At 43.1% G+C, this 26,607-nt stretch overlaps 1 protein-coding gene across 1 annotated transcript; it reads right to left on the bottom strand.

The window, feature by feature from the left end:
• Positions 1-7,341: 7,341 nt before the first annotated feature.
• Positions 7,342-25,205, bottom strand: LOC133378993 (vomeronasal type-2 receptor 26-like). Its single transcript, XM_061613605.1, has 6 exons — positions 25,104-25,205; positions 19,820-20,059; positions 18,708-19,517; positions 10,880-11,107; positions 9,091-9,217; positions 7,342-8,243 (listed from the first exon to the last, which is right to left on the bottom strand). The coding sequence occupies exons 1-6, from the start codon at positions 25,203-25,205 to the stop codon at positions 7,342-7,344; spliced, it is 2,409 nt and encodes an 802-aa protein (XP_061469589.1).
• Positions 25,206-26,607: the final 1,402 nt, after the last annotated feature.

Below are 26,607 nucleotides of genomic sequence, written 5' to 3'. Positions count from 1 at the left end.
TATGAAGCATTGAATTGGAGTTGGAGAAACACGACATCCATCTTCATGTAAATACTTACAATTCAAGCCTGGTTAATGGGGACTTGAAAAAGTCATATGGCTGTTGATCCATAAAATAGCTTGGAGATATGATCCCACCAATAAGGAAGTCTCCAGGACGGTGGTAACTGAATGCTTCATGTTCTTCCCTGACCAGATTCAAGGGGCATTTTCTCTTCAGGTCCTCACAGACTCCGTGTGGTATTAGCAGCAGAAATAGAGAGAGAAGCAGTAGGGAGATCATTCTGGCTCTGCTCTGGTGAGTTCTCCTCTCTCCTCCAAGGTCAGCTCATCAGAAGAAGCCAAAAGATCTTGGATGACTAAAGTTGCAGAGGCTTTGCAAATATGGGTGATGCTCAGCAATGGCTTCAGAGCCATTAAACTTCACACGAGCATACCCTCCTGTTTCCCACTCAGTCTTGTGACACAGGAGATATTCTGTGCACCAACTTTTCCCATTAGACACTCTACAATGAGCAATCTCATGTTACCCTTGCTTATTTAGGACATCTCCAGAAGTATCTTTTGAGCTTTGGCCAGAATAAATCACTATGTTTTTGATAATTGTAAGGGGAATAAGATTGATCTTTGCAAGATCCTGGAATCTCTGTGTGGCTCGAGGGGCAGATGCAGAGCTGGAGGAAAACATGTTTGCGAGGAATCACAGATGCAGCTGCAAAGTTTTATATGGGCCAGGAGGGGGAGTTTGGCCTGAACTTCACTGACAAGAGCCCTGCAGCTGGATCCATCCAAAGGCCCATCTAGTCCAGCATCCTGTTCCTCACAGTGGCCAGTCAGACACCTCAGGGAAGCTCACAAGCAGGGCCTGACAGCAACAATAATTCCTGGTGTTGTTCCTTAGCAACCGGCATTCAGAGACATGCAGTTTTTGATCCTGGTAGTTGTGTAACCCTCTCTGGAGGCCATTACAACATCTTGTGGCCATGAGTTCCATCGTTTATTTGCTCCGTGAAAAAATTCTTCCTTTTGTGTGCCTGGAATCTCTCAATGTTTAGCTTTTAGAACAATCCCTTTGGCTTCTAATTTCACAATTTCAGTTTCACAATTGCATTTTCTCCACATCATGCAATTTTCTTATGCTTCTCTTTCATGCGGCAGAGCTTGGAAAAGTTGCTTTTTTGAACTACAACTCCCATCAGCCCAATCCAGTGGCCATGCTGGCTGGGGCTGATGGGAGTTGTAGTTCAAAAAAGTAACTTTTCCAAGCTCTGCTCATGCCACACCCTTACTTGCCTTGTTTCTAAGCCAGAGTTTGCCAACTTTTGGATGGGCACATCTAGATTTTTCAGTGAGTGCTGAGGGTGCCACCCATTCCAGTGGCACTCCTCTCCCCCCCTGATCGCCACCACCTCTGAAACGGAAAGAGAAAAGTCTGAACTGGGCAAATTCACCTGAGCCTTGATAAGAACATGCAGATGAAATAGGAAATGGGAAAGAGTATCACTCGTCCATCTTCCTCCCTCTGCTCCATGTGCCATCCTCATTGCCTCATGACTGAGGGGACAATGAGTGGGTTGCCTCTGAGAATTTGCCGGCATCAGGAAAACATAAGAACATAAGAAGAGCCTGCTGGATCAGGCCAGTGGCCCATCTAGTCCAGCATCCTGTTCTCACAGTGGCCAACCAGGTGCCTAGGGGAAGCCCGCAAGCAGGACCCGAGTGCAAGAACACTCTCCCCTCCTGAGGCTTCCGGCAACTGGTTTTCAGAAGCATGCTGCCTCTGACTAGGGTGGCACAGCACAGCCATCACGGCTAGTAGCCATTGATAGCCCTGTCCTCCATGAATTTGTCTAATCTTCTTTTAAAGCCGTCCAAGCTGGTGGCCATTACTGCATCTTGTGGGAGCAAATTCCATAGTTTAACTATGCGCTGAGTAAAGAAGTACTTCCTTTTGTCTGTCCTGAATCTTCCAACATTCAGCTTCTTTGAATGTCCACGAGTTCTAGTATTATGAGAGAGGGAGAAGAAGGCACGGAGGAGGACCCAAGGGACAAGTTACATATTTTAGTTAGCAGATCAGCAATTTCACATTTGAGTTCTTTGAGAACTCTCGGGTGGATGCCATCCGGGCCCGGTGATTTGTCAGTTTTTATATTGTCCATTAAGCTTAGAACTTCCTCTCTCGTTACCACTATTTGTCTCAGTTCCTCAGAATCCCTTCCTGCAAATGTTAGTTCAGGTTCAGGGATCTGCCCTATATCTTCCACTGTGAAGACAGATGCAAAGAATTCATTTAGCTTCTCTGCAATCTCCTTATCGTTCTTTAGGACACCTTTGACTCCCTTATCATCCAAGGGTCCAATTGTCTCCCTAGATGGTCTCCTGCTTTGAATGTATTTATAGAATTTTTTGTTGTTGGTTTTTATGTTCTTAGCAATGTGCTCCTCAAATTCTTTTTTAGCATCCCTTATTGTCTTCTTGCATTTCTTTTGCCAGAGTTTGTGTTCTTTTTTATTTTCTTCATTTGGACAAGACTTCCATTTTTTGAAGGAAGACTTTTTGCCTCTAAGAGCTTCCTTGACTTTGCTCGTTAACCATGCTGGCATCTTCTTGGCCCTGGCGGTACCTTTTCTGATCTGCGGTATGCACTCCAGTTGAGCTTCTAATATAGTGTTTTTAAACAACTTCCAAGCATTTTCGAGTGATGTGACCCTCTGGACTTTGTTTTTCAGCTTTCTTTTTACCAATCCCCTCATTTTTGTGAAGTTTCCTCTTTTGAAGTCAAATGTGACCGTGTTGGATTTTCTTGGCAATTGGCCAGTTACATGTATGTTTAATTTAATAGCACTATGGTCACTGCTCCCAATCGGTTCAACAACACTTACATCTCGCACCCGGTCCCGGTCCCCACTGAGGATTAAGTCCAGGGTTGCCGTCCCTCTGGTCGGTTCCATGACCAACTGGTCTAGGGAATAGTCATTTAGAATATCTAGAAACTTTGCTTCTTTGTCATGACTGGAACACATATGCAGCCAATCTATGTCCGGGTAGTTGAAGTCACCCATTACTACCACATTTCCTAGTTTGGATGCTTCCTCAATTTCATATCTCATCTCCAGGTCTCCCTGAGCATTTTGATCAGGGGGACGATAGATCGTTCCCAGTATTAAGTCCCTCCTGGGGCATGGTATCACCACCCACAACGATTCTGTGGAGGAGTCTGCCTCTTTTGGGGTTTCGAGCTTGCTGGATTCAATGCCTTCTTTCACGTATAAAGTGACTCTGCCACCAATACGTCCTTCCCTGTCCTTCCGATATAGTTTATATCCAGGGATAACCGTATCCCACTGGTTTTCTCCATTCCACCAGGTCTCCATTATGCTCACTATATCAATGCTCTCCTCTAAGACCAAGCACTCCAGTTCTCCCATCTTGGTTCGGAGGCTCCTAGCATTAGCGTACAGGCACTTGTAAGCAGTGTCTCTCTTCAAGTGTCTTTGGCACTTGTGGTTAGGCCTGTGGTAATTTTGCTCTTCTGAATTTATATCCTGTGCCCCTGCTCTCACAATGCCTACTTCTAGGCCTACCCCTTTTAAAATTTCATCATTTCTTTGGTTTTTATCCCAGGGGGGAGGTTTATTCCGAACCGGACCTTTCTCAGCTCCTGTCGGGTTTCCCCCCTCAGTCAGTTTAAAAGCTGCTCTGCCACCTTTTTAAGAAGACCTCAAGGGCACCATTGCACCCACAGACACCATACCGGAGACCCTGTTCTAAGTGCAAACATGCCAGACATGCTAACCTTTTCTCATAAGGGAGGTGCTCCAGCCCCTCAATCCATTTCGGAGCCCTTTCCTCCCTTTCTGTGGGTCAGGATGTGCCCCATGCTGCCACAAGCATTTTAAAAGGGTTCATCAGTGATGTTACTGTTCCTTTCTCATCCCAAATTCATTTGATTCTTTTCTTTTTCAAAAATCCTGTCCTCCGACTCTCCCATTTGAAAAATATCATAAGAACAAATCTCACAGTACTTTAAGTCATTAATTCCCTCGATGAGATTACACCTTTTAGTTCTGCCTTTTTTAACACTAGAAGCAGAGTTCAAAGTTAGACTAAAGTCTTCTTCAGGCTTACATTGTGAACTAAAATATCAAACTTGCTTAGGGTCAGGCTGATACCAACTAGTTGCAGAAGTTTTCTGGCCACTGGCATTACTGTGGCGATGACCTAGGCTGGATGCAAGCACATCATTATGACATCATAAATGATGCCACAAGCAGTAAAAGTTCTAAGTCTCAGCTAAGCGAGAGAAAGTTAAGTCAGGCCCAGGCATAACATTCTCAAGGTCGATCTTCGTGACAGGTGATGAAAAGATAAAATTTAGGGCTATATTAATTTTGACCATAGGGGAAAGGATTTGCAAGGAGGTTCACATGGCCCTTATCTGTGTACCTTGTCAAGAAAACTTCAGGCATTGCTACATATTGGTGCTATTCATATGTAATGTTCTGCTGCATTTATTTCTGAATTGGAAAGCTTACAAATTCCAGCATGAAAAAGGGAAGAGGTGGTCATGATAGGATGTAGGTCCCAAGCCATGCAGGGCTCTACTTGTTAAGATCAGAACTTCAAAGGAAACATGTTGCCCTAAGGAAGGAAACAGGCAGACCAGAAGACACGGGAATAATATGTATTTCTTCCTACGCAAAAGCCATTGCAGCCAGCAAGTTACAAGGTCATAGAAATATGAGGGCATCCCTGTAAGAAAGGAGGCACCTGCTAAAAAGTCAGTAGCAGGTGGAACTTTCAGCAGGAGTTCTATTGCTATGATTGAGTGGAATTTGTGTGGGAGGAGGGGAGTGGACCTACCATCCCTGTGATGGTAAGTAGAGGTAGGCAAGGAGGAGGGTGAAGGTTTACAGGGAGGAGGAGGAGAGCTAGTCACATGAAACCCTTGCCCCCTCTGTTTCACCCACTGTATCTCAGAATCCAGGGATGCTGCTCAGCTGACCCGCCTGGTCTGGTGGTGTTGCTGCTGAATAGGGATGGGTGAGAATTTTGATTCAGTTCATATTTAAAGCTGAATGTTTACAAAAATGCATATTTTAGGGGGAAAGTGTGCATAGTGCATATATAAGTGAAAATAAATTTAAAAATTCAATATATGATGAGAAATGGCTTGCAAAAATGTGTGCACGAGAATTTTCTTGAGGAATATTTTTTTAAAAAAATATTGCTAATTGCTGTAGCAATGTGGAGAACTGAATTCAAGACTGGAAAAATGAGAAAGTGAGAGAATCGAAACTGACAGAACTGACTATCCGTACTGCTGAATGCCAGGTCTGTCAAGAGTAAATCATCTATCATCAACGATTTGATTAGTGACTGACTTGGTGTGTATGACTGAGATCTGGGCAGATGAGCTGGTGGCCCTATGCTAACCCATCTCTGCCTGTCCGGTTACTCAAAGTAGCACCAGTCTAGATCAAAGGGACCAGGTGGGGCAGGCGAGTCACTTTCTTGTTATATGTTGAAGAGGAAAGCACAAAAGCAGGACTACAACTGAACATCAAGAAGACTAAAGTAATGACAACAGAAGATTTATGAAACTTTGAAGTTGACAATGAGGACATTGAACTTGTCAAGATTATCAATATCTCAGCACAGTCATTAACCAAAATGGAGACAATATTCAAGAAATTAGACGAAGGCTAGGACTGGGGAGGGCAACTATGAGGGAACTAGAAAAGGTCCTCAAATGCAAAGATGTATCACTGAACACTAAAGTCAGGATCATTCAGTCCATGGTATTCCCTCTGTATTGATGTGAAAGTTGGACATTGAAAAAAGCGGACAAGAGAAAAATCAACTCATTTGAAATGTGGTGTTGGAGGAGAGCTTTGTGCATACCATGGACCTCAAAAAAAGACAAATAAACCAGAACTCTCACTACAAGCTAAAATGATGAAACTGAGGTTATCATACTTTGGACACATAAGGAGAAAACCTGATTCACTAGAAAAGACAATCCAACTCCCTTGACAAGAGATCGATTTGCAATGTATCTGGGCTTGAGGAACTGTTTGTGGTGTTGGGCCAGAAAGACAGAACAGGGCTGTTGTTTGTGTACCACTCATCCCACTGCACTACAACCTCCTGACCGAGCTGGCAGAGGTTGTCTCAGACGTGATGTTGGAGAACCCCTGCATGATAGTGTTGAAGGACTTCAATATCCATGCTGTGGCTGACTCAGATGAGCCATCTTGGGACTTTATGGCCTCTATAACAACTATGGGGCTGCTTCAGTATATCACTGGTTCAACACATGTAGCTGGACATACCCTTGACCTGATCTTTGGCACATAGTAGAATGGTAAGACTCTATTGATTTCCTGGGGGGAGGTGGTTGTCATGGAGAGATCATTATCTGGTGCGGTTTGGGTGGAACACAGCTATCTCATGCTGCAGGGCTGGAAGGCCTATTGAGATGGGCCACCCTCAGAGACTTATGGAATCTGAGAGACTCCTAAATGTTGTGGCATATTTTCCAGCTGACATGGCTGGCATTCCTGTTGAGGCTCTTGTCTCTCTGTGGAATGGTGAAATGCACACAGTCATGAACACAATTGCTCCTGAGTGCGCTCACCATCACCTTGGTACTCTAGCGACCTGCATCCAATAAAACAGGAAGGTAGATGGCTAGAGCGCAGGTGGCATATGTCAAGAATTCTCACTGGGAGGTCAACTCCCAAGCCCAGGGCAGTTGAGCCTGGCCAGGCAAAATCCTTATCTCTCTCTTACCAACACCAATCCTGCAAGATAGGTAGACTGCCACCACCACTTAAACCTAGTCACCCACTCTGGGCCAGGGGGAAATCCAAAGTGACAGAAATAGAACCTGCCAAGAATTCTAAAAGACAAGAGCCAAGGATGTACCCCTTGTCTTGAAGCCTTAAGGACCTCCAAGATGAATTATAATCCCCACATAGAACAAAGTTGCGGTAGTTCAACCTGGAGTTTTCAAGCGCATGGACAATTCTGATCAGACAATTACAGTCTAGAAAGAGCTATAACTGATCAGTAAAGATGAGTAGCAGGTAATGATATGTTTGGTGGAACAAATATCCAGTGGGATCAGACACTAATAAAGCAATATATATGAAACCCAAGGGGTTGTGGCTATTGCAGAGATATTATGCATTTATTCCCATTGAATGTGACATATAATTAAAGGAAAAGAGATTTACATCTACAGAAACTACATTTACATGAGACATATTTAGGTTTCATTACTGCTGTGGTGGACTTCAGTTGTCGGAACTGCAAAGAATAGAATCAGATGATTCATAATGTTTTTGTTGTTAGATGCTCCTTTGTATTCAGATCTGGCCTAAATACAATAATGTAGTACTTGGGAATGAAAATGCAGCCCAGAAGGCCAGCACTGGAGGCCAAGATAGAGAAGACCTGCACGGCTACCATGTATTTCCCCTTTGTGCTCAGGTAGGTGGGCACAAAGGAGACCCAAACACTGCAGAAGACCAGCATGCTGAAGGTGATCAGTTTGGCTTCATTGAAGGCTCCAGGCAGCTTCCTGGCAAGGAAAGCCACCGTAAAGCAGATGGCAGCCAGGAAGCCCATATAGCCAAGGGAACCATAAAACATGGCAGTAGACCCCTCGCTGCATTGCATGATGATCTCTCCAGACTGAGAGTGCATGTCAGATTCTGGAAATGGGGGAGAGATCCCCAGCCAGAAGAGGCAGATGACAACTTGGACACTAGAACAGGAAATGACAATGGAGTTGGCCAGACTCTTCCCTAGCCATCTCCTCACCCTGTTCCCTGGCTTTGTTGCCAGGAAGGCCAGCACCACAGTGATGGTTTTTGCCAAGACAGAAGAAACAGCAACTGAGAAGATGATGCTGAAAGCTGTTTGCTGGAGAAGGCAGGAGGCTTTCCTTGGCTGGCCAATGAAGAGGAAGGAGGACAAAAAGGAAAGTAGGAGGGAGACAAGGAGTATATAGGAGAGGTCCCGGTTGTTGGCTTTGACTATTGGAGTTTCTAGGTATTTAATGAAGATTCCTAAAACAAAGCCTGTGGTTAAGGACAAGAATAGGGCAAAGGAAGCCAGGAGGATCCCCGGAGATTCTTCATAGGACAGGAAAGTAATAATCTTGGGGACACACTGGTTTTGGTCCTTGTTTGGATGTTGATCTTCTGGACATTTGCTACAATGCTCTGCATCTGAGGAGAAGAAAAACAGGAGTGTCTTAAGAATCACTTACATCCATAATCATCTATTACATATGCAAAAAAAAGATGTTGATGTATTGGAGATTAGAAAAAATGAATTTGCAATAGAGACTGATAGAAAAATGTCTGTCTTTATTATTACTTAATGTTTACGGTTTTATCCTGTCTTTCCTCCAAGGAGACAGAAGTGGCGCTCAAGGTTTTTCTCACTTTTCATCACCCCAAAACCACTTTGTGATATAGGTAGAGATAAGAGGGAGTCATGTCTTCACAGAGAATTTTAGGTCTTTTGCCCTGTGCTAAAGACACACCTGTTTACTTTGACCTTTACAGTTAATGGATTCCCACTCCACTCCAGTGTCTGGAAACTAAAGAATAGTCTGCCACAAGTTGCCATGTTACAGTTGTTAGAAAGATAACTGCTTTTTCATATTTCATTTTTTTCTTAAGCGATTTCTTTTTATGCTGGTTTTATATTTCTTCCATGTAACGCTCATGGTAGCCCCAATGTAATATTTTATCGATTAGATTGTAATTCATAGTCTATTTTGTTTCGTGGTTTCACTGCTTTAAATAAACATTTTCAATTTTTCACCATTTGTCAATTATGTTTATTAAATTTTTGCTTAGGGCATGCTGAGGCCTCCCTTTGTGATCCAGACACTGCTTCCTTCAGGTCATTTCTTTCAACTCACTTTTTGAAATTAAAGAAGGTGAAGGCAAATAATGATCCATGTTAAAAGATTTCTTTAGAATCTTCCTAGAAAGTGTCTCTGAGTGAATACCTGCTCTGTTTATCTTGTCCAAAGGGATTTCCTTCTCCCTTGGAGTCACCCACCTTCCTGAGTGGAGATGGTCCCTTCTGCACACGGAGCACAAGCATAGCAGCAAACCGGTTCCCCTTCTTGAACTACCTTCTTGTATCCAGGGTGACAGCTTTCAGTACACCTGGAGTGGGGCACAGTCTAACCAAAAAGAGAAGAAGGTGCATCAAGGGGAAAGTCTTAGGTGTATTAGTGCCTATGGAGTTCATTCATAGAGACTGGAGAGGTCTCTCAAAGAATTGTAGCTTGTGAAAAGTGGTGCAAGTTGTTAGGAGACCCCTATTCCCCTCACAGAGCTACAGTTCCCAGAGTTCTCTGGGAAGAGGAACTGACTATTAAACCACTCTGTCAATTATAGCTCTGTGAGAACAGAAATATCCTCTCTGCGACCTTCACAAACTACACTTCCCAGGATTCTTTGGGGGAGCCATGATTGTTTAAAGTAGAACAACAACAACAACCCACCCTTCACCATTAGATCCTAGGGCAAGTTACAGAAGTATAAAATTTAGTATCAAAAACAATTTTAAACAATTAAAACACATTACTTTCACAAGAATAGGGTGGGTCCTGAAAACATACATCTCAAATGGCAAAGGCCAGTGTAAATGCTTCTTTAGCATTCACCAAATTTTGTAATCAAAGGTGCCAGACTCACCTTTGTAGGGAGGGTATTCCATAACTGAGAAGCTGCCACAGAGAAGACCCTCTCCTTGCCTGTACTCCCCACCCACACTTCTGAGGGTGCTGAAACTACCAAGAAGGCCCCCTTTGCTGATCATAACATCTAAGAGGGTCTGTAGGGAAGAGGATGTTCTTTCAGATATTTGGGGCCTAAGTTGTTTAGAGCTTTAAACACTAACATGAGCACCTTAAATTGGGCCCAGAAATTAACTGGAAATCAATGCAAATGTTGTAGAACAGGGCTTATACAAGTTCTAAAAACAATCCCAGCCAGTAATCTGCCCATTGTGTTTTGGACCAGCTGAAGTTTCTAAGTCATCTTCAAGGACAGCCCCATGTAGGGAGCATTGCAATAATCCAATATGGATGTTACCAGAGCATGGAGTACTGTTGCCAAGTCACGTCTGTCCAAAAGGCGCCATATTTGATGAACCAACTGTAGCTGAAAACAAATATGCCTAGCTTCTGAAGCCACTTGGCCTTCAAGTGACAATGTTGGATCCAACAGTGCACCTTCACCAGATACAAACGTGGTTGTTCCAGGGGAGTGCAACCCAATCCAGAACAGGACATCTTCCCATCTCCTGGACCCCAAAACCCGGAACACGGAACACCATTGTCTTTTCTGGATTCAGTTTTAGCTGGGTATATGGTGGCCTTTCTTGAACATTCTAATCACTATACCACATTAGTTTTTGTATAATTACTGGTATTACAGTGTGTAATACCACACTACATTGCATTACTGATATAAACATTGGTGAAATACGGATTGAAGGATGGGTAGTTGTCATGCCTTCTTGGCCCATATTAGTGGCAGGATAAAATTTCAGAGAACTGTAGGCCGAGAGTTTACATTTTGGGTAAATTAAAATAATGGGTGGTCACTGCAGAATGAAACCCAAGCTTGCTCCTGTTGAAAAGTAGCACCACCCCACTCAGCTGTCCTGGAAAGGAGGACAGTAAGGTCAGTATAGCTGGGTGGGGCTGGCACAGAGCTCTTCTTAGCTTCTGTGGTCAGTGACCAGTCACTGATGCTGGGCCTGCTGTGTAAACCCTGAATTTCCAGGTTCCCAAAATTATTACATTTTAACAGATGTCACAAGGAATAAAGTGTACCTTGTTAAACCGCTTGGGCCATTCAATAGCTTCCGGGCTAATTGTGAATTTTCTGTCAGTTGATGCCTCTCTATCAACACTTCCAATTTTCACTCTAACACGAGACTCATTAGGAAACATCACCCAGTTCTCAATATCATAACTGCCTGGCAGCTCCCCATTCATATCTAAATACAGTCCAGCTATGGAAGTATTTGAAAATTGGATTTCTCTTAAGAAATGGTGAAGCTGGAACGACAGAGAAATGACCAGCATTAAGAAGCAATGAAACCATTTTGGATATCTCAGCATTGCTCACTTTGAGCTCTTATGAATTGGGGAAGTTTCACATCTCATCTAGACTAATCTGCCCTATTCAGGCATTGGATTTTAGTTATTAAAACTTTTACAGACCACCCTTCATATAAAATAAAAAGGCTGTTGACCGAGTGAGATCAACACAAAAGACAGCACAATACTTTTTTAAAATCCACAAATAGCACAGATATCAAAAAATTTGAATAGAGACGGTGCTGAAAATCAATGCCCAGATATGGCCTTATCAATAGGTATGTTATAACCAGCTGGCTGCTAGTGGAGGTCACTGATTCATAGGGTCACCATAAGTCTTATGTTATAACAAGGTAGCAGAATCGACTTGAAGGCATATAGCAACAACAAAAAACCAACTAGTGGAATAGTGAAGGCACCCATTGTATGTTTTGGAAGGTGATTCCACAGGATGGGGGATCTTTCACATGGAGAGGCTTCAATGTGATCTAGAACCCCAATCAGACTTACAGATTTTGTGGAGTCCCACAAATGCAAATGCTCCCTCTTCCCTTCAGACCCACAACTTTCAGTCCCACATACACAACACCACAGGAGAGGATATACTTTTAGATAAAATTTGTGTGTGCCAATTAGGGAATTAAGTGAGAAATGGAAACAGGAGTGAAAATTGCCACCTCTTGCATGATCATTGGAAATCAGGAACTGAAATGACAGAAGTGTATTTGCTGGGGTTTTTTGTAATGTAATTAAGTGCATTATTTTTTGCTTTTAACTATGTTTGTTTCAACCATAGCAGATAATGAGATGAACAACTTAGGTTTTAAAGGATGCTGAACTGTAGCCAAACAGAAACTGTGTTGATTGCAATGATAACAGAAGAGGACGGAAATCATTGCCTCCCTACAAGCATAGTGCCAAATTATTGGCATTGATGCACATTTTGAAACATTTACCCTAATTTAAATAAAAATATGTGTGATTTCCAGAAACAATTGAAGACTTTTTTTAATAAACTTTTCCCAGCAACATCAAAACTACTCTTATTTTGATATTCTTTTGATATTCTGTTGTTATTGTTATGCGCCTTCTAGTTGATTTTGACTCATGGCGACACTATGAATTAACGACCTCCAAGAGGATCTATTATAAACCACCAGATCTTGTAAGTTCAGGTCTGTGGCTTCCTTTATGGAATCAATCTATCACTTGTTTGGTCTTCCTCTTTTTCTTCTCCCTTCTGTTTTTCCCAGCATTATTGTCTTTTCTAGTGAATAAAATCTTCTCATTTTGTCCCAAAGTATGATAACCTCAGTTTCATCCTTTTAACTTCTAGTGATAATTCTGGTTTAATTTGTTCCAACACCCAATTATTTGTCTTTTTCACAGTCCATGGTATCTCCTCCATCACCACATTTCAAATGAATTGATTTATTCTCTTATTTGCTTTTTTAACTGTCCAACTTTCACATCCATACATAGAGATCGGGAAAACCATGGTATGAATGATCCTGACTTTGGTGTTCAGTGATACATCTTTGCATTTGAGGACCTTTCCTCCCCAGTCCTAGCCTTCTTCTGATTTCTTGACTATTGTTTGTATAATGGGTAATGATTGTGCCAAGGTATTGATAATCCTTGACAAGTTCAGTGTCCTCATTGTCAACTTTAAAGTTACATAAATCTTCTGTTGTCATTACTTTAGTCTTTTTGACATTCAGCTGTAGTCCTGCTTTTGTGCTTTCCTCTTTAACTTTCATCAGCATTCGTTTCAAATCATTACTGGTTTCTGCTAGTAGTATGGTATCATCTGTATATGTTAAATGACTGATATTTCTCCCTCCAATTTTCACACTTCCTTCATCTTGGTCCAATCCCGCTTTCCGTATATGTTCTGCATATAGATTAAACAAATAGGGTGATAAAATACACCCCTGTCTCTCACCCTTTCTGATGGGGAACCAATCGGTTTCTCCATATTCTGTCCTTACAGTAGTCTCTTGTGCAGAGTATTGGTTGCGCATCAGGACAATCAGATGCAGTGGCACCCCCATTTCCTTTAAAGCATTCCATAGTTTTTCATGATCTACACAGTCAAAGGCTTTGCTGTAATCTATAAAGCACAGGGTGATTTTCTTCTGAAATTCCTTGCTCCGTTCCATTATCCGTATGTTTGCAATATGATCTCTGGTACCTCTTTCCTTTCTAAATCCAGCTTGGATGTTGAGCATTTCTTGCTCCATATATGGTAAGAGCCTTTGTTGTAGAATCTTGAGCATTACTTTATTTGCATGGGATATTAAGGCAATAGTTCGATAATTACTGAATTCCCTGGGATTCCCTTTCTTTGGAAGTGGGATATATATTGAACGCTTCCAGTCTGTGGGCCATTGTTTAGTTTTCCATATTTCTTGACATGTGTTTGTGAAAATTTGGACAGTTTCAGTCTCAGTAGCTTGTAGCAATTCTATTGGTATGCCATCTGTTCCTGGTGATTTGTTTCTTCCAAGTATTTTAAGAGCAGCTTTCACCTTACATTCTGAAATGTCTGGTTCTTCAACATATGGTTCCTCTATGAATGAATCTGTCATCCTGGCATCTCTTTTATAGAGTTCTTCAGTGTATTGCTTCCAACTTCCGTTTATTTCAAAAGCTCCACTGGTTGCCACTCTGTTTCCGGACACAATTCAAAGTGCTGGTGATGGCCTATAAAGCCCTATACGGCTTAGGTCCAGGCTATCTGTCAGATCGTATCTCCCTATATGAGCCTGCCTGGGCCCTTAGATCCTCAGGAGAGGCCATTCTCTCAATACCCATGTCCTCACAAGCACGACTAGTGGGGATGCGAGATAGGGCCTTTTTGGTGGCTGCCCCCAGGCTTTGGAATTCGCTTCCTAGGGAGGCAAGAATGGCCCCCTCCTTGCAGTCGTTCCGCCGGCAAGCAAAGACTTTTTTATTCCAACAAGCCTTTGGAACTGAAAGCTGTTAAGGACAGAACTTGAAGGGTGCTGCGTTGCAATTGTCTAACGGTATTATTTTAAACTGAGTTTGAACTATTTTAACTGTATGTATGAATGGTTTTAATACTGTAAATAGTTTAATTTGATTTTAATCTAGACTTTTGTATGTTTTTAATTATATGTGTGCTTTTATGTGGAAGCCGCCGTGAGTTCCAGTTTTGGGGAAAGGGCGGGGTAAAAATAATGATAACAAATAAATAAATAAATAAATTTCATCTCGGTCAGTCAGTGTGTTCCCCTGTTGATTAGTCAACATCCCTACTCTTGGTTTAAATTTCCCTTTCATTTCTCTAATCTTTTGCAATAGGCTCTTCTGCCTTTTTGTGTTGTCCTCTTTATTTCTATGCAATAACTATTGTAATAGTTCTCTTTGTCCCTATGTACTAGTTGCTGTATTGCTGCATTTAGGGATCTAACCGTGTTTCTCCTTTTGCTTTTGCTTTCCTTCTCTCTTTAACCATTTTAAGAGTTTCTTCAGTCATCCATTGAGGTCCTTCTCTCTTTTTAACTAGAGGTATTGTCTTTTTGCATTCTTCCCTGATCATGTCTCTAACTTCACTTCATAGTTCTTCTGGTTCTCTGTCAACTAAGTTTAAAGCCTCAAACCTGTTCCTTATTTGATCTTTATATTCTTCCGGGATGTTATTTAAATTGTGTTTTGGCATTATGATTGCTTTGTTGTTCTTTTTTAGCTTTACTCTGACTTTCGATATTAGCAGTTCATGATCTGTACCACAGTCTGCTCCTGGATTTGTTTTCGCAGAAAGTATGGAACTTCTCCATCTTGTGCTACCAATTATATAATCGATTCAATTCCTGTATTGACCATTTGGTGATGTCCATGTGTACAGTCATCTTTTTGGTTGCTCAAAAAATGTGTTTGCAAGAAACAAATTATTGGCTTCACAGAATTCAATAAGACTTTCTCCTGCTTCATTTCTGTCTCCTAAACCCCATTTCCCCACAATTCCTAGTTCTTCTCTGTTCCTTACTTTTGCATTCCAGTTCCCCATGATTATCAGCACATCTTGTTTTGCAGTGTCTTCTTGTATTTGTGTGTAAAATCTCTCCAATTCTTCTTCTGTGTTTGCCTTTAAAGCAGACTTGGATGATGGTTATGCTAATAGATTTCCCATTAAATCTCATTGATATCACTCACTGAGACCTTGCTTTATAGTTCCTAATTGCTTTTCCTACATCACTTCTCACTATTAAAGCAATCCCATTACTTCTTAATTTCTCATTTCCTGCATAAAACATTTTATTTATTTTATTTTATTTATTTATTTTATTTTATTACATTTCTAGACCGCCCTATAGCAGAAAGCTCTCAGGGCAGTGTACAACAAATAAAATCACAATTAAAATATGAGCAAGTGTGGAAAAAAAAATATATAGTACAATTATAAAACATTAATAAAATTGCCATTGAGATTTATAAATTAAGATCATATTAAATTTAGAATGTTAAATTTAAAATATTTAAAAATTTACAAAATTTAAAAAGCCTGGGCGAAAAGGTAAGTTTTTACCTGGCACCGAAAAGATAACAGAGAAGGCGCCAGGCGTATCTCGTCTGGGAGGGCATTCCATAGTTCGGGGGCCACCACCGAGAAGGCCCTAGATCTAGTTGTTGATCTCCGGGCCTCTTTATGGGTTGGGACCCGGAGAAGGGCCTTCGACGTCGAGCGTAGTGAACGGGTAGGTACATAGCGAGAGAGGCGCTCCATCAGGTATTGCGGTCCGATGCCGTTTAGGGCTTTATAGGTAAGAACCAACACTTTGAATCTGGCCCGGAAACATATCGGTAGCCAGTGCAGCTGCGCCAGGACAGGTGTTATATGGTCAAATTTCTTTGTCCCAGTGAGAACTCTGGCCGCAGCATTTTGCACTAGCTGAAGTTTGCGAACCGTCTTCATAGGTAGCCCCACGTAGAGTGCATTACAGTAGTCCAATCTAGAGGTTACCATAGCATGGATAACTGAGGCAAGATGCTCCTTGCTCAGATAGGGTCGTAGTTGGGCTACCAGCCGGAGCTGGTAGAATGCATTCCGTGCCACCGAGGCTACCTGAGCCTCAAGTGACAGGAGCGGATCTAATAAGACCCCCAAACTACGTACCTGTTCCTTTAGGGGGAGTGTAACCCCATCTAGGACAAGTCGAACGTCAACCATCTGGGCAGAGGGTCCACCCACCAACAGCATCTCAGTCTTGTTAGGATTGAGTTTCAGTTTATTAGCTCTCATCCAGCCCATTATCGCGGCCAGGCAGCGGTCTAGTACATCAACAGCCTCACCTGACGAAGATGAAAAGGAGTAGTAGAGCTGCGTATCATCAGCATATTGCTGGAAACGCACTCCAAAACTCCTGATGACCTCACCCAGCGGCTTCATATAGATATTAAAAAGCATGGGGGACAGAACTGAACCCTGCGGGACCCCATATTGGAGTACCCAGGGACTCCAGTAATGTTCCCCCAGCATCACCTCCTGGAGACGATTCCCGAGATAGGAGCAGAGCCACCGCCAAGCAGTGCCTCCCACTCCTAAATCCGTAAGTCGCTCCAGAAGGATACCATGGTCGATGGTATCAAACGCCGCTGAGAGATCAAGGAGAACCAACAGAGTTACACTCCCTCTGTCTTTCTCCCGACAGAGGTCATCATACAGGGCGACCAAGGCCGTTTCTGTACCAAACCCCAAATCAATTTTGTGATTGCGTGATTGAAAGTGTCCCATTCCTGTCCATTTTAATTCTCTCACTGGGGCAAGCAGAGAGTAGAATAGTGGGCAGTAAATCTCTCATAGTAACTATCCCCCTCTCATGGACAGAAATGAGATACCTCGAAGACAATGAACAGGCCCTGGCAGATGCTTGACCGCAGGGTTTAACAAACACAGTGGCTATCTTTCCCCTAGTGTCCTCTAATGTTATTTGCCAGAACTCTAACCTAGACTTTATTGAGCCTCTGGATGAGGGGGCAACAGATTGGGAGAGTAAAGGGGCCATAATTACCAAAACACATTGTCTTAATAAACCCTGTCCTAGTAAAACGGAGGAAGTATCCGCTCTCAATCTACCCAAACGTCTTATGGGTCAACAAGAGCTAAGCCCTTGTAGTGGCAGTGGCCCAGGAACAGCTTCCTATGTTTAAGTGACCCTTGCTGCATCAAGCCCCTTTGACGATGCTCTCCTGGAACATTGCGGGATGGACAAATAAATGCTCCGACCTGCTTTTTCTAGAATATTGTTATGAGCATGGGGGGGGGGCTGGAATGGATGATTTCTGTGGGTCACCTTTCCAGCCTCTGATTTGGAATCCTATGCCTGGGAGGCTGGCTCTGCTAGCCAGATGAATCTCCTTTGTTAATCAAATAGAGTGGCCAGGTAGTTAATGGGCCTGTTTAATTGCCCCGGCAACTGGTGAAAGGGCTAGGAAGATCCTTTTGTCATTTTAAACTCTACTGGAGGAGAGTCTCTCCCCCCCACTCCTGGGCGGGGAGAAGTGTGTTTGGAGTTGAAAGTGGGTGTACGACAGAACTAGGGCTGCAGGCATGCGGAGAGGCTGGCTCCCTGCATCGTGGCAATAGGATGCCCCTGCACCTAGATGGAAAAGCTGGATATTAGACTGCTGATGCCTTGAACCCCTCCATCCTAAGCTCAGGTTGGAATGTGTGTACATAAATAAACCATATTTCATAAAGACACCGCAGTCTCCGCTGGCCTTCTTCCCAAAGGAAACCAAACCCTGGATGGGCGCAGGGACCCCCTGAAATCTCACCGCTCGGAGATTAGGGGAGGCGCACAACAATTACCTTCCTCTGAGTCTGGATGCATCCTAGTCTGGTGTCTCAGCTTTGGCCATTCTGCCTTGGGTGTCTCTGCTAGGAGTATAGCCTCTTGGTCTAGACTCCTGACGGCATTGCTCTCAGCTTCTTCAACACTCTCAAACCCCCTCATCACGTTAAGGTGTGCATCCTGCAGGAGGTTTTGTACTTTAGGGTTTTGTTTCATACTCTCAGCAGCTGCTTTGTATTGTTTTTTAAAAACTATTGGAGCAGTTTTTTCTTGTTGTTTTACTATATTTTAAACAGCTCTGTGGTTTTTCAAGGAAGAGCAGTATGCAATTGTTTAAATAATAAACAAACAAACAACTAAATAGCCAGTACATCACATGATAATGAGGAAGACTGTGTTCAGGAAACCTGCGTACCTGATCATTCTGTGCTCCAGGTGCTCAGCTTTGATGGGCAACTTCAAGGCTCAGCAGAGAGCCTTGGGGAAGATGAGGAGTGTCCATCTTCAGCTAAGAAGACTCTAAGGGCACCACAGAGGTATCCCCAGATGTGGTGGAGTCTTCTGACCTACACATAGAGTTCAAATAGTTTGACCTCCATCAGGAGCCTCACAATTTGGATTTGCCTCAGAAATGGGCAAAACAAATTGCATCACTGCTATGCTTACGTTTGGATGCAGGAAAATGATGATTCCAAAGTTGGGACAATGGATTGCAATGTGCAAAAGGGGAAAGGAAATACCTGCCATGGCTGTAGCCTTTGATGTTCCAGACTGGCTCTTCCACCCACAGTCAACATCCACCTTGATCTGGCTGAATATGCAGCATTTAAGGTGTGTGCCACAGCATGAACATTGAAGTAAATGATGTAGCTGTCTTGAGACAGGGCTCTCTCAAGCTCCTCTTGGGGCAAAGTCTCCAGTTTCTCCTTCTCTGTGCATCTTGTCCGACCTTTCACAGACAGCATGTGCTTTGAATATGAACATTGAAATGCCTTCTTCCAAAACTGATAAAGATGGTAGGAACTTGGCTCATAGTTGCCATGATTGGTCATTTTGTTGATATTCATTACAAAGGACAAAGAGCCATGGATGTACTGGTAGTATTCAGGAAGAGTGGACAAGCTCAAGTTGATGTCCTGAAAACCTGTTGCAATCCAGACTCTTCTTCCAACTTCTTTCTCAAGTGTTTTTTCTAGTGCCATGACTGGAGTCCATCCCACGTAAGTGTTTTCATAGTAAACAAACACACTGACTTGTGTCCATAATGCGAATGATACCTTTGGCTTGAGTGTTTGGTATGGATTATTTTCTGCTAATCTTTCTATTAAGGCAATACAAATTCCATTGTTGATCATCAGAGGTGTTAGGACACTCAGGAATCTTTCTCCATTGTCATTATCTGGAGCAAAGATGCCAATCCACGTCCATCCAAAATGCAGGAGCAATTTGACAATCGCCCAGCATTGAGATTCTTCTTTGGGGATAATCCGGTAGACAAAAGGGAACTGGGCTTTATCATCAAGAACTTGAGCATTGAATCCATAACTGATCTAGTGAGAAAATGAAGATATTAATGTCTTCTTTTTTTTCCTTGACAAGGAACAGAAATTTATTAAATGCTTATTAACCTTTCTTTAAAAAAGATGTGGTCTTGGGCTAATGGGAGTCTTAATCTGAGACACCTAGAGAGTTCCAGGTTGGTGAAGGCTAGATTTTGAAAAAAGCTTTGAATACATAGCTCAGGATTTTCTTGATTTATGATGCTCATTCTTGACTACCTTGGAGAGAAAGTAGCATTTTATGCAGCTGAACTTGTCCTCTATACCTCCATGCCTCCCCCTTTTCTTTATACCTGTGGAGTTTTGTAGATGTCTGACATGGCTGAAATCTCTTTTGAGATGACAGAATTGGCCCCTTCAAGAACAGCCAGCAGGTTATTCCATTTTCCACAGTTATAGTTTGGAATATTGCTTTCCCCACCTGCAAGCAGTTCTAGCATGGCATCGGAAGTCATCCTTGCATCATAATGGTTCTCATAGAGGTTGTAGCCCAGGGTGATATTGGGTAAGAGCCTGGGATCCTGGTTGATCTCCTGGATGGTGAACAAGAAGGACAAGATGTGCCAGTAGTACCTAGATGTCAAACTGCAAAAAAACCCAATCGATTAAAAAGTGTTAAACTGCTATGCACCATTTAATGAAAACAAACAATATATGACCCCAAATAATGCTCTGTATGTTTGTACTGGGGGGTAGGAAGAGACATATTCTTGTTGTAAGGTCCAAATCCATTTGCCACTTAAGAATAAAACTGGGGAGATGCTTGCTTAATTGTAGAGGTGGAGAAGTACATAGCCTTCCAAAGGAGAACAAGTCTTCTTTGTAGGTTCATGAAATATGGTGATATTGCTTCAAATGCTGCAGTTACTTCAGAGGTTTTGGCTGCTTGGTCCCTTTGCTGAAATGGAGAGAGAATTTTATATTCTAGAAGAGGAAAAAGGCTGTAACTCCAACCCTTCTAATCTGGGAGGAAGCATTATTGCATCAGTATAACCTATTTTTCAGTAGACATGGTGAGGATTGCACTCACCATGACATTGTAAGTCAATGAAAGTCACTTTCAGCCTGTCTAGTTATGGGAAGTCCAGCCCTTCAGCGAAACAGACTGTAAGATGCTACAAGGACTCTTTTCCTGAGTCTCCCTTGTGCAACTGAAATCAGCTGAGTGTAAGGTTGGACAAATCCATCAGATACAATTTTCTCAGCTTCCAATTTTAAATTAAGTTCTCCATCATTTTAGCGTGAATTTCTCCGAATAAACACACTTTTGTAGGCAGTTTTGATGAATGCACACATTTTTGCAAGCAATTTCTCATCACATAATGCATTTCTGCTTGTTATTTTCACTCATATATCCATTTTTATGCACTTCCCCCTTAACATATTCATTTTTGTAAACTTTGTTCCGTTGGCGCACTGCATCACAAAATCTGAATAAGGGAGAATTCCAAAGGATGGTTTCAGTTCTCGTGTCGTTTCAGGAATTTCAAATTTGATGGATTCAGCTTGAAATGCAAAGTGATTCGAATTGCTCACCCATCCCTAGCTGAGAGACACAGCCATGACAGGGAAGTCTTAGGAATGTGGGCCGATGATGCTCAGAATTATGGATTGATGTTGGAAAAAATGTTTCCTCAAACTATAATTGCATCCAGGTGTAAAGGAGAGACTTGCAGATGGGGAGTAGGCTTGTCATTCATTTTTTTCTCCCTGAGAGAGCTATTCTCTCCTCAGTCTCATCGTAATGGCAGTGCCAGACCCGGGACACTAATTTTGACAATTCTGTCCAGGGGCTAACTTCAGATGGGAGAATGTTAAATGCAAACCACACGGCCACCAAAATGTCAGCAGAAAAGAACGGTAAATAACACCCCAATTATTACACCAACAGGCACTGCCTGAGCACTCAGCCTCCCCTCCAGAAGTGCAGTGGCAAATTCAGAAATGCAGGGTCCCTGCATGATAGTCACAGCCACCACCACCCTCTTTTGCTACGGGGTTGAGAATGGCATCCTTGTTAATGCCTTATCTCACAACAACAGATGTCCCTAGCAGCCAGTAAGCATGAAAGAGGGGAGAGTTAGCTACTGAAAACTCTTCTCAGTGGTGGACTCGCCTGCTTTTACTCTGTTTGGCTCCAATCAGCAGCAATGGACAGAAAGCTTTTCTCAGTCCCCTTTTGTATTGTTTGGCTCACAGGGGGCTCATCCAGACGACTGCAAAATGTGATACACAATCGCTTTGTGTTTTCATTATTTTTTGGTCATCCATATGACATTGTGTGCTGTTGCGCTTTTTCACGGGTTAAATCTGCTCCTGGCAATACCATAAAAAATGCGATTTGCCTTTTAAAATCGGGAATTATCTGCTGTGCCTTCAGGAGCTAGGACGCAATACGGCGGACTTTACAGCTGATGGGCAGTTCTTGGGTGGTTCCCAGTGCCCCTTCTCCTCATTCCAGCCAATCACGTATCTGCAGTTTTGCGCATGTGTGCGAATATCAGAGGGGAAAACCCAGGAAAATTGAACCAATAATCGCAATGGTGGGGTGTTAGGGGGGCTCTGAAACTACTGCGCAGATGCAAAATTCCAAATTTATTTTTAGCCAGCCTGCGAACTGAGCGACCGCTGTAGGTGAGATCTGCAATTGTGGTTGTGTGTAAAGCCCCCCCTTTCCTGGCTGGTCTCACTGAAGTGTGGCTGGTTGGTGCAGGGAGCCGCTCTTGGATCGGGTAGGGAATGCGGGCAAACAGCCCCGCTGCGCTGAAGCCCATCCTGGAGATGCCGTAGACTGAATTTGGGACCATTTGCATGCGAGGCAGATGCTCTTAATATGTATAAAGGTAGAAAAGCAGGGAGCAGGAACCCCCCTTTGGGGGCCCTCCTCGAGGAACTGCTTTTGGAAGGCAGCCAGGCTTTCCGGTGTTCTGTCTAATAAAATAAACAAAAATGGAAGGGCAGGGAGCAGGAAACCCCTTTGGGGGCCCCTCCTCAAGCAGTGTAGTCCCTTCCTGTATTTTTGTTAGCTTGCATTTGCGGTATAGCGCAAAAGCGACTGTATGCCTCTCTACCTTTATACATATTAAAGTTTCTGGAGATACACAGGGCTGACAATTCCACTTATTTCCCCAGAAATGCAGGTAAATGGGTGGGAGTGGTGGGAGTGGTTGTGACAAGGCGTTCTCGAAAATGGAAGGGCAGGGAGCAGGAACCCTCCTTGGGGGGCCCCTCCTCGAGGAGCTGCTTTTGGAAGGTAGCCGAGTCCCAGCTTTCCAGCGCAAAAAGAAGGGAGCCAGCAGTTTTGTCCCTTCACGTCCCCTCTCCTGCTCCCCGATCGGTTCTAACCCAGATAAAATGAGTTATAATTGTGATGGGTAATAACAGAAGAAAACATGAATTGTCTTTGTGTGGGCTCGAACCACCAACCTTTTGGTTAACAGCCAAAGGCGCTAACTGATTGCGCCACAGATAGACCTGTAAGTAGCAAGCAGCAAGGAACTCCTTTACAGCCACAGGGAAATTCAAACTTTTGCGCTCTAACGTTCAAGCGCATGCACGTTATTGTGCGTTGCAAAGGGGGGGGAGCATGCGTCATTTTTTGTGAACCAATTCGCTGATGGGGGTGGTTTTACAGGCGGGGCTTGGAAAAAGCAAAAAGGATGTACAGATCTTCCCGCTGCATGTGCAGGTGCAAAAATCATGCATTTTTTAAATCGGAAAAAAGCAGGAGGGAAAGACAGTGAGGACTGTCAGATGGCAAACCGTATATGAAAAACATGGATTATCCCGCTCTGTTTGGATGAGCCCAGGATGTTGGAGACAGAGAGATCCTGCTGGGACCCTGCTCCCAAAAAAGACCCTCCAAGATCCTGGACAACTACACACCTGTTTCCTTCTTTCCAAATGTTCAGTTGCACAATGGATTTTGTTGTGCTTACTACATAATAGATGCAATACTAACATATTGAACCACACTTGCTACGTTTATATTAGGCAGTGATGGTGGGGTCAGAGGGGGAAGCTATGCACTGGCCCCTGGGTTTCAACAACCAAGAAAGAGGCATTTTAACTTCTGCCTGTGCCCAGGCAAAGAGGCTTTTCTTTTGGGGGCAATGATGCTAGTATCCCCTAATTATGCTGGATCAGATGCTGCCTTTGTGTCCATAAAGTCCCCAGTTGTTCTTCAAGAGGCAACAGAGGGGTCACACAGGGAGTGTTTTGGCAGGGAGGACCACCAGTGGGTTAGAAACTATGGAATATCCCTGATAATTATGAGAAATTTGAGTGCAAGTGATGAACCACCAAACACATTGATACATACTTTCTTATGAATGAGAGCCAGTGTGGTGTAGTGGTTAAGGTGTTGAGACTACGACCTGGGAGACCAGGGTTTGAATCCCCACACAGCCATGAAGCTCACTGGGTGACTTTGGGCCAGTCACTGCCTCTCAGCCTCAGAGGGAGGCAATGGTAAACCCCCTCTGAATGCCGCTTACCATGAAAACCTATTCATAGGGTCACCATAAGTCAGAATTGACTTGAAGGCAGTTTATTTCCATTTTTCTTATGCATGAAGTTTGCTGGATTGGAGGCAGGTGTTGTTGTTTTTAAAAAAGTTGAATAGTTGTTCATAACTACATTTTAAGCTACATTTTAAGGACAGGTTATCTCCAGGCCTGAAAAGAACCTTGTTTTTTTAAACAATGTTAATATTTTGTTTGAATTTTTGTGCACTGTATTCTTTTCTGATGTGAATTTTGTATTTGTGTTATTTTTTTGTGAGCTGCCTTGAGGGCCTTTGGCCATAAGGTGGAATAGAAATAGAATAAATAAATAATAAATAAATAATAAAATTTTGAGATATGACCCCACTAATGAGGAATATCTTAATATCATTGAAAGCATTTTCATCTTGCTTTTTGGCAAAAAAAAAAAAAGACTCCCAGAGCTGCTTACAAATGTCATTGTTAAGACAGTCCCTGCCCTCAGGCTTAGAATTCTAAGGCATGGCACAAAAGGAAAGGGGGTGAGTAGAGAGAAGGAAAGCTTTAATTAAGCTAATAGGATATTTCACATGAGCTGCTGGGCTAGGAAGGAAGGGTGCACAGAGAACCTGTGGCTCACCATTTGTTGCTGGACTCCATCTCCCATCAACTCCAGCCAGTGTGGCCAATGGTCAGGGAGGATGGGAGCTGTAGCCCTGCAACATCTGGAGGGTCACAGACTCCCCAACCCTGGAATAAGGGCTATTTTCCTGGCAAATAGGAGGCATTGAAGTGGAGTTGGAGAAACATGACATCCATCTGAACGTAAATACTTACAATTCAAGTCTGGTAAATGGGGGCTTGGAAAAGATATATGGGTATCTATCAAAAAAAAAGCTTGGAGATATGATCCCTCCAACAAGGAAGTCTCCAGGACGGTGGTAACTGAATGCTTCATGTTCTTCCCTGATCAGATTCAAGGGGCATTTTGTCTTCAGGTCCTCACAGACTCTGTGGGGTATTAGCAGCAGAAATAGAGAGAGAAGCAGTAGGGAGATCATTCTGGCTCTGCTCTGGTGAGTTCTCCTCTCACCTCCAAGGTCAGCTCATCAGAAGAAGCCAAAAGATCTTGGACGACTAAAGTTGCAGAGGCTTTGCAAATATGGGTGATGCTCAGCAATGGCTTCAGAGCCATTAAACTTCACACGAGCATACCCTCCTGTTTCCCACTCAGTCTTGTGACACAGGAGATATTCTGTGCACCAACTTTTCCCACCAGGCACTCTACAATGAGCAATCTCATGCTACCCTTGATTGTTTACTCAATCTCCAGAAATATCTCTTAAGCTTTGGCCAGATTAAATCACTATGATTTTGATAATTGTAAGGGGAATAAGTTTGATCTTTGCAAGATCCTGGAATTTCTGTGTGGCTCAAGGGGCAGGTGCAGAGTGGGAGAAAAACATGTTTGCAAGGAATCAGAGATGTGGCTGCAAAGTTTTATATGGGCCGGGTGGAGGAGTTTGGCCTGAACTTTCCTGACAAGAGCCCTGCAGCTGGATCGTTCCAAAGGCCCATCTAGTCCAGCATCCTGTTCCTCACAGTGGCCAATCAGACACCTCAGGGAAGCTCACAAGCATGGCTTGCCTGAGGGCAACAGCCCATTCCTGGTGTTGTTCCTCAGCAACTAGCATTCACAGACATGCAGTTTCTTATCCTGGATGTTTTGTAACCCTCTCTTAATATGATCCGAGTTGGTGGCCATCATCACATCTTGTGGCAGGGAGTTTCACAGTCTGATTATTTGCTCCATGAAAAAGTGCTTCCTTTTCTCGGCCTGGAATCTCTCTGTGTTCAGCTTTATTGGATGATCCCTTTGGGTTCTAATTTCACAATTAAAACATCTCCCTGTTCATGTTCTCCACATCATGGATGCTCCTTATGCATCCCTCTCATGCTGCACCCTTATTTACCTTTTTTCTAAGCCGGGGTATGCCAGACTTTTGATGGGCACATCTAGATTTTTCAGTGAGTGCTGTGGGTGCCACCCATTCTGGTCACTACTATCTGTTACCGGACAATGACTTGCAGTTTTGATCCCCAAGGAAAGCAGGGGGCGAAAGAGTTAACCAAGAACTTAAACAGACTCAGGTTGCATCAGACACACAGCTGCAAGGGTTTATTGCTTAAAACCCAGCCCCATAAAAAGGGGAGTGATATAGCAGTAAAGTGTGGGGGAGTTTAAGGAGTCGTAAATGCTGTGGTGGTGTTACTGTTATTCGGACGTCTGTGAGTGTACCTACGCTGTTAAAAAGATTTGAACTGGTGCGCTGGAAAATAAAGTTCTTTGTATAAAAGTAAAGCTGTTCATTGGGCGTCGTATTTATTCCTTTGCAAAGAGTTTTCAAAACTTCCGCCAACAAAGGGTTATGGGCCCAGATTCAACAAATGAAAGAGAAACCTTTGCACAACAGAACCAGTAAGATGGAAAATACCACCGACTCCATAACTAAGAGGCAAGCATGGCGATGTCTTACGCATCTGGAATGCCTCTGGAGCGTCTCAATGACACAAACTACACAAGTTGGAAGGTAAAG

The sequence above is a fragment of the Rhineura floridana genome, chromosome 3 (genome assembly GCF_030035675.1).
Source record: "Rhineura floridana isolate rRhiFlo1 chromosome 3, rRhiFlo1.hap2, whole genome shotgun sequence".
Taxonomy (NCBI): Eukaryota; Metazoa; Chordata; class Lepidosauria; order Squamata; family Rhineuridae; genus Rhineura; species Rhineura floridana.
This window is presented reverse-complemented; position numbering and strand designations above follow the sequence as displayed.

Coding starts and splice junctions, on each gene's coding strand:
- LOC133378993 (XM_061613605.1), bottom strand. CDS start 25,205: ATGGCTCTGAAGCCATTGCTGAGCATCACCCATATTTGCAAAGCCTCT. Junction 19,518..19,819: donor ACATCTACAAAACTCCACAG/GTATAAAGAAAA, acceptor TTTTCTCACTAG/ATCAGTTATGGATTCAATGC. Junction 8,244..9,090: donor GACCATCTCCACTCAGGAAG/GTGGGTGACTCC, acceptor TCTTCTCCTCAG/ATGCAGAGCATTGTAGCAAA.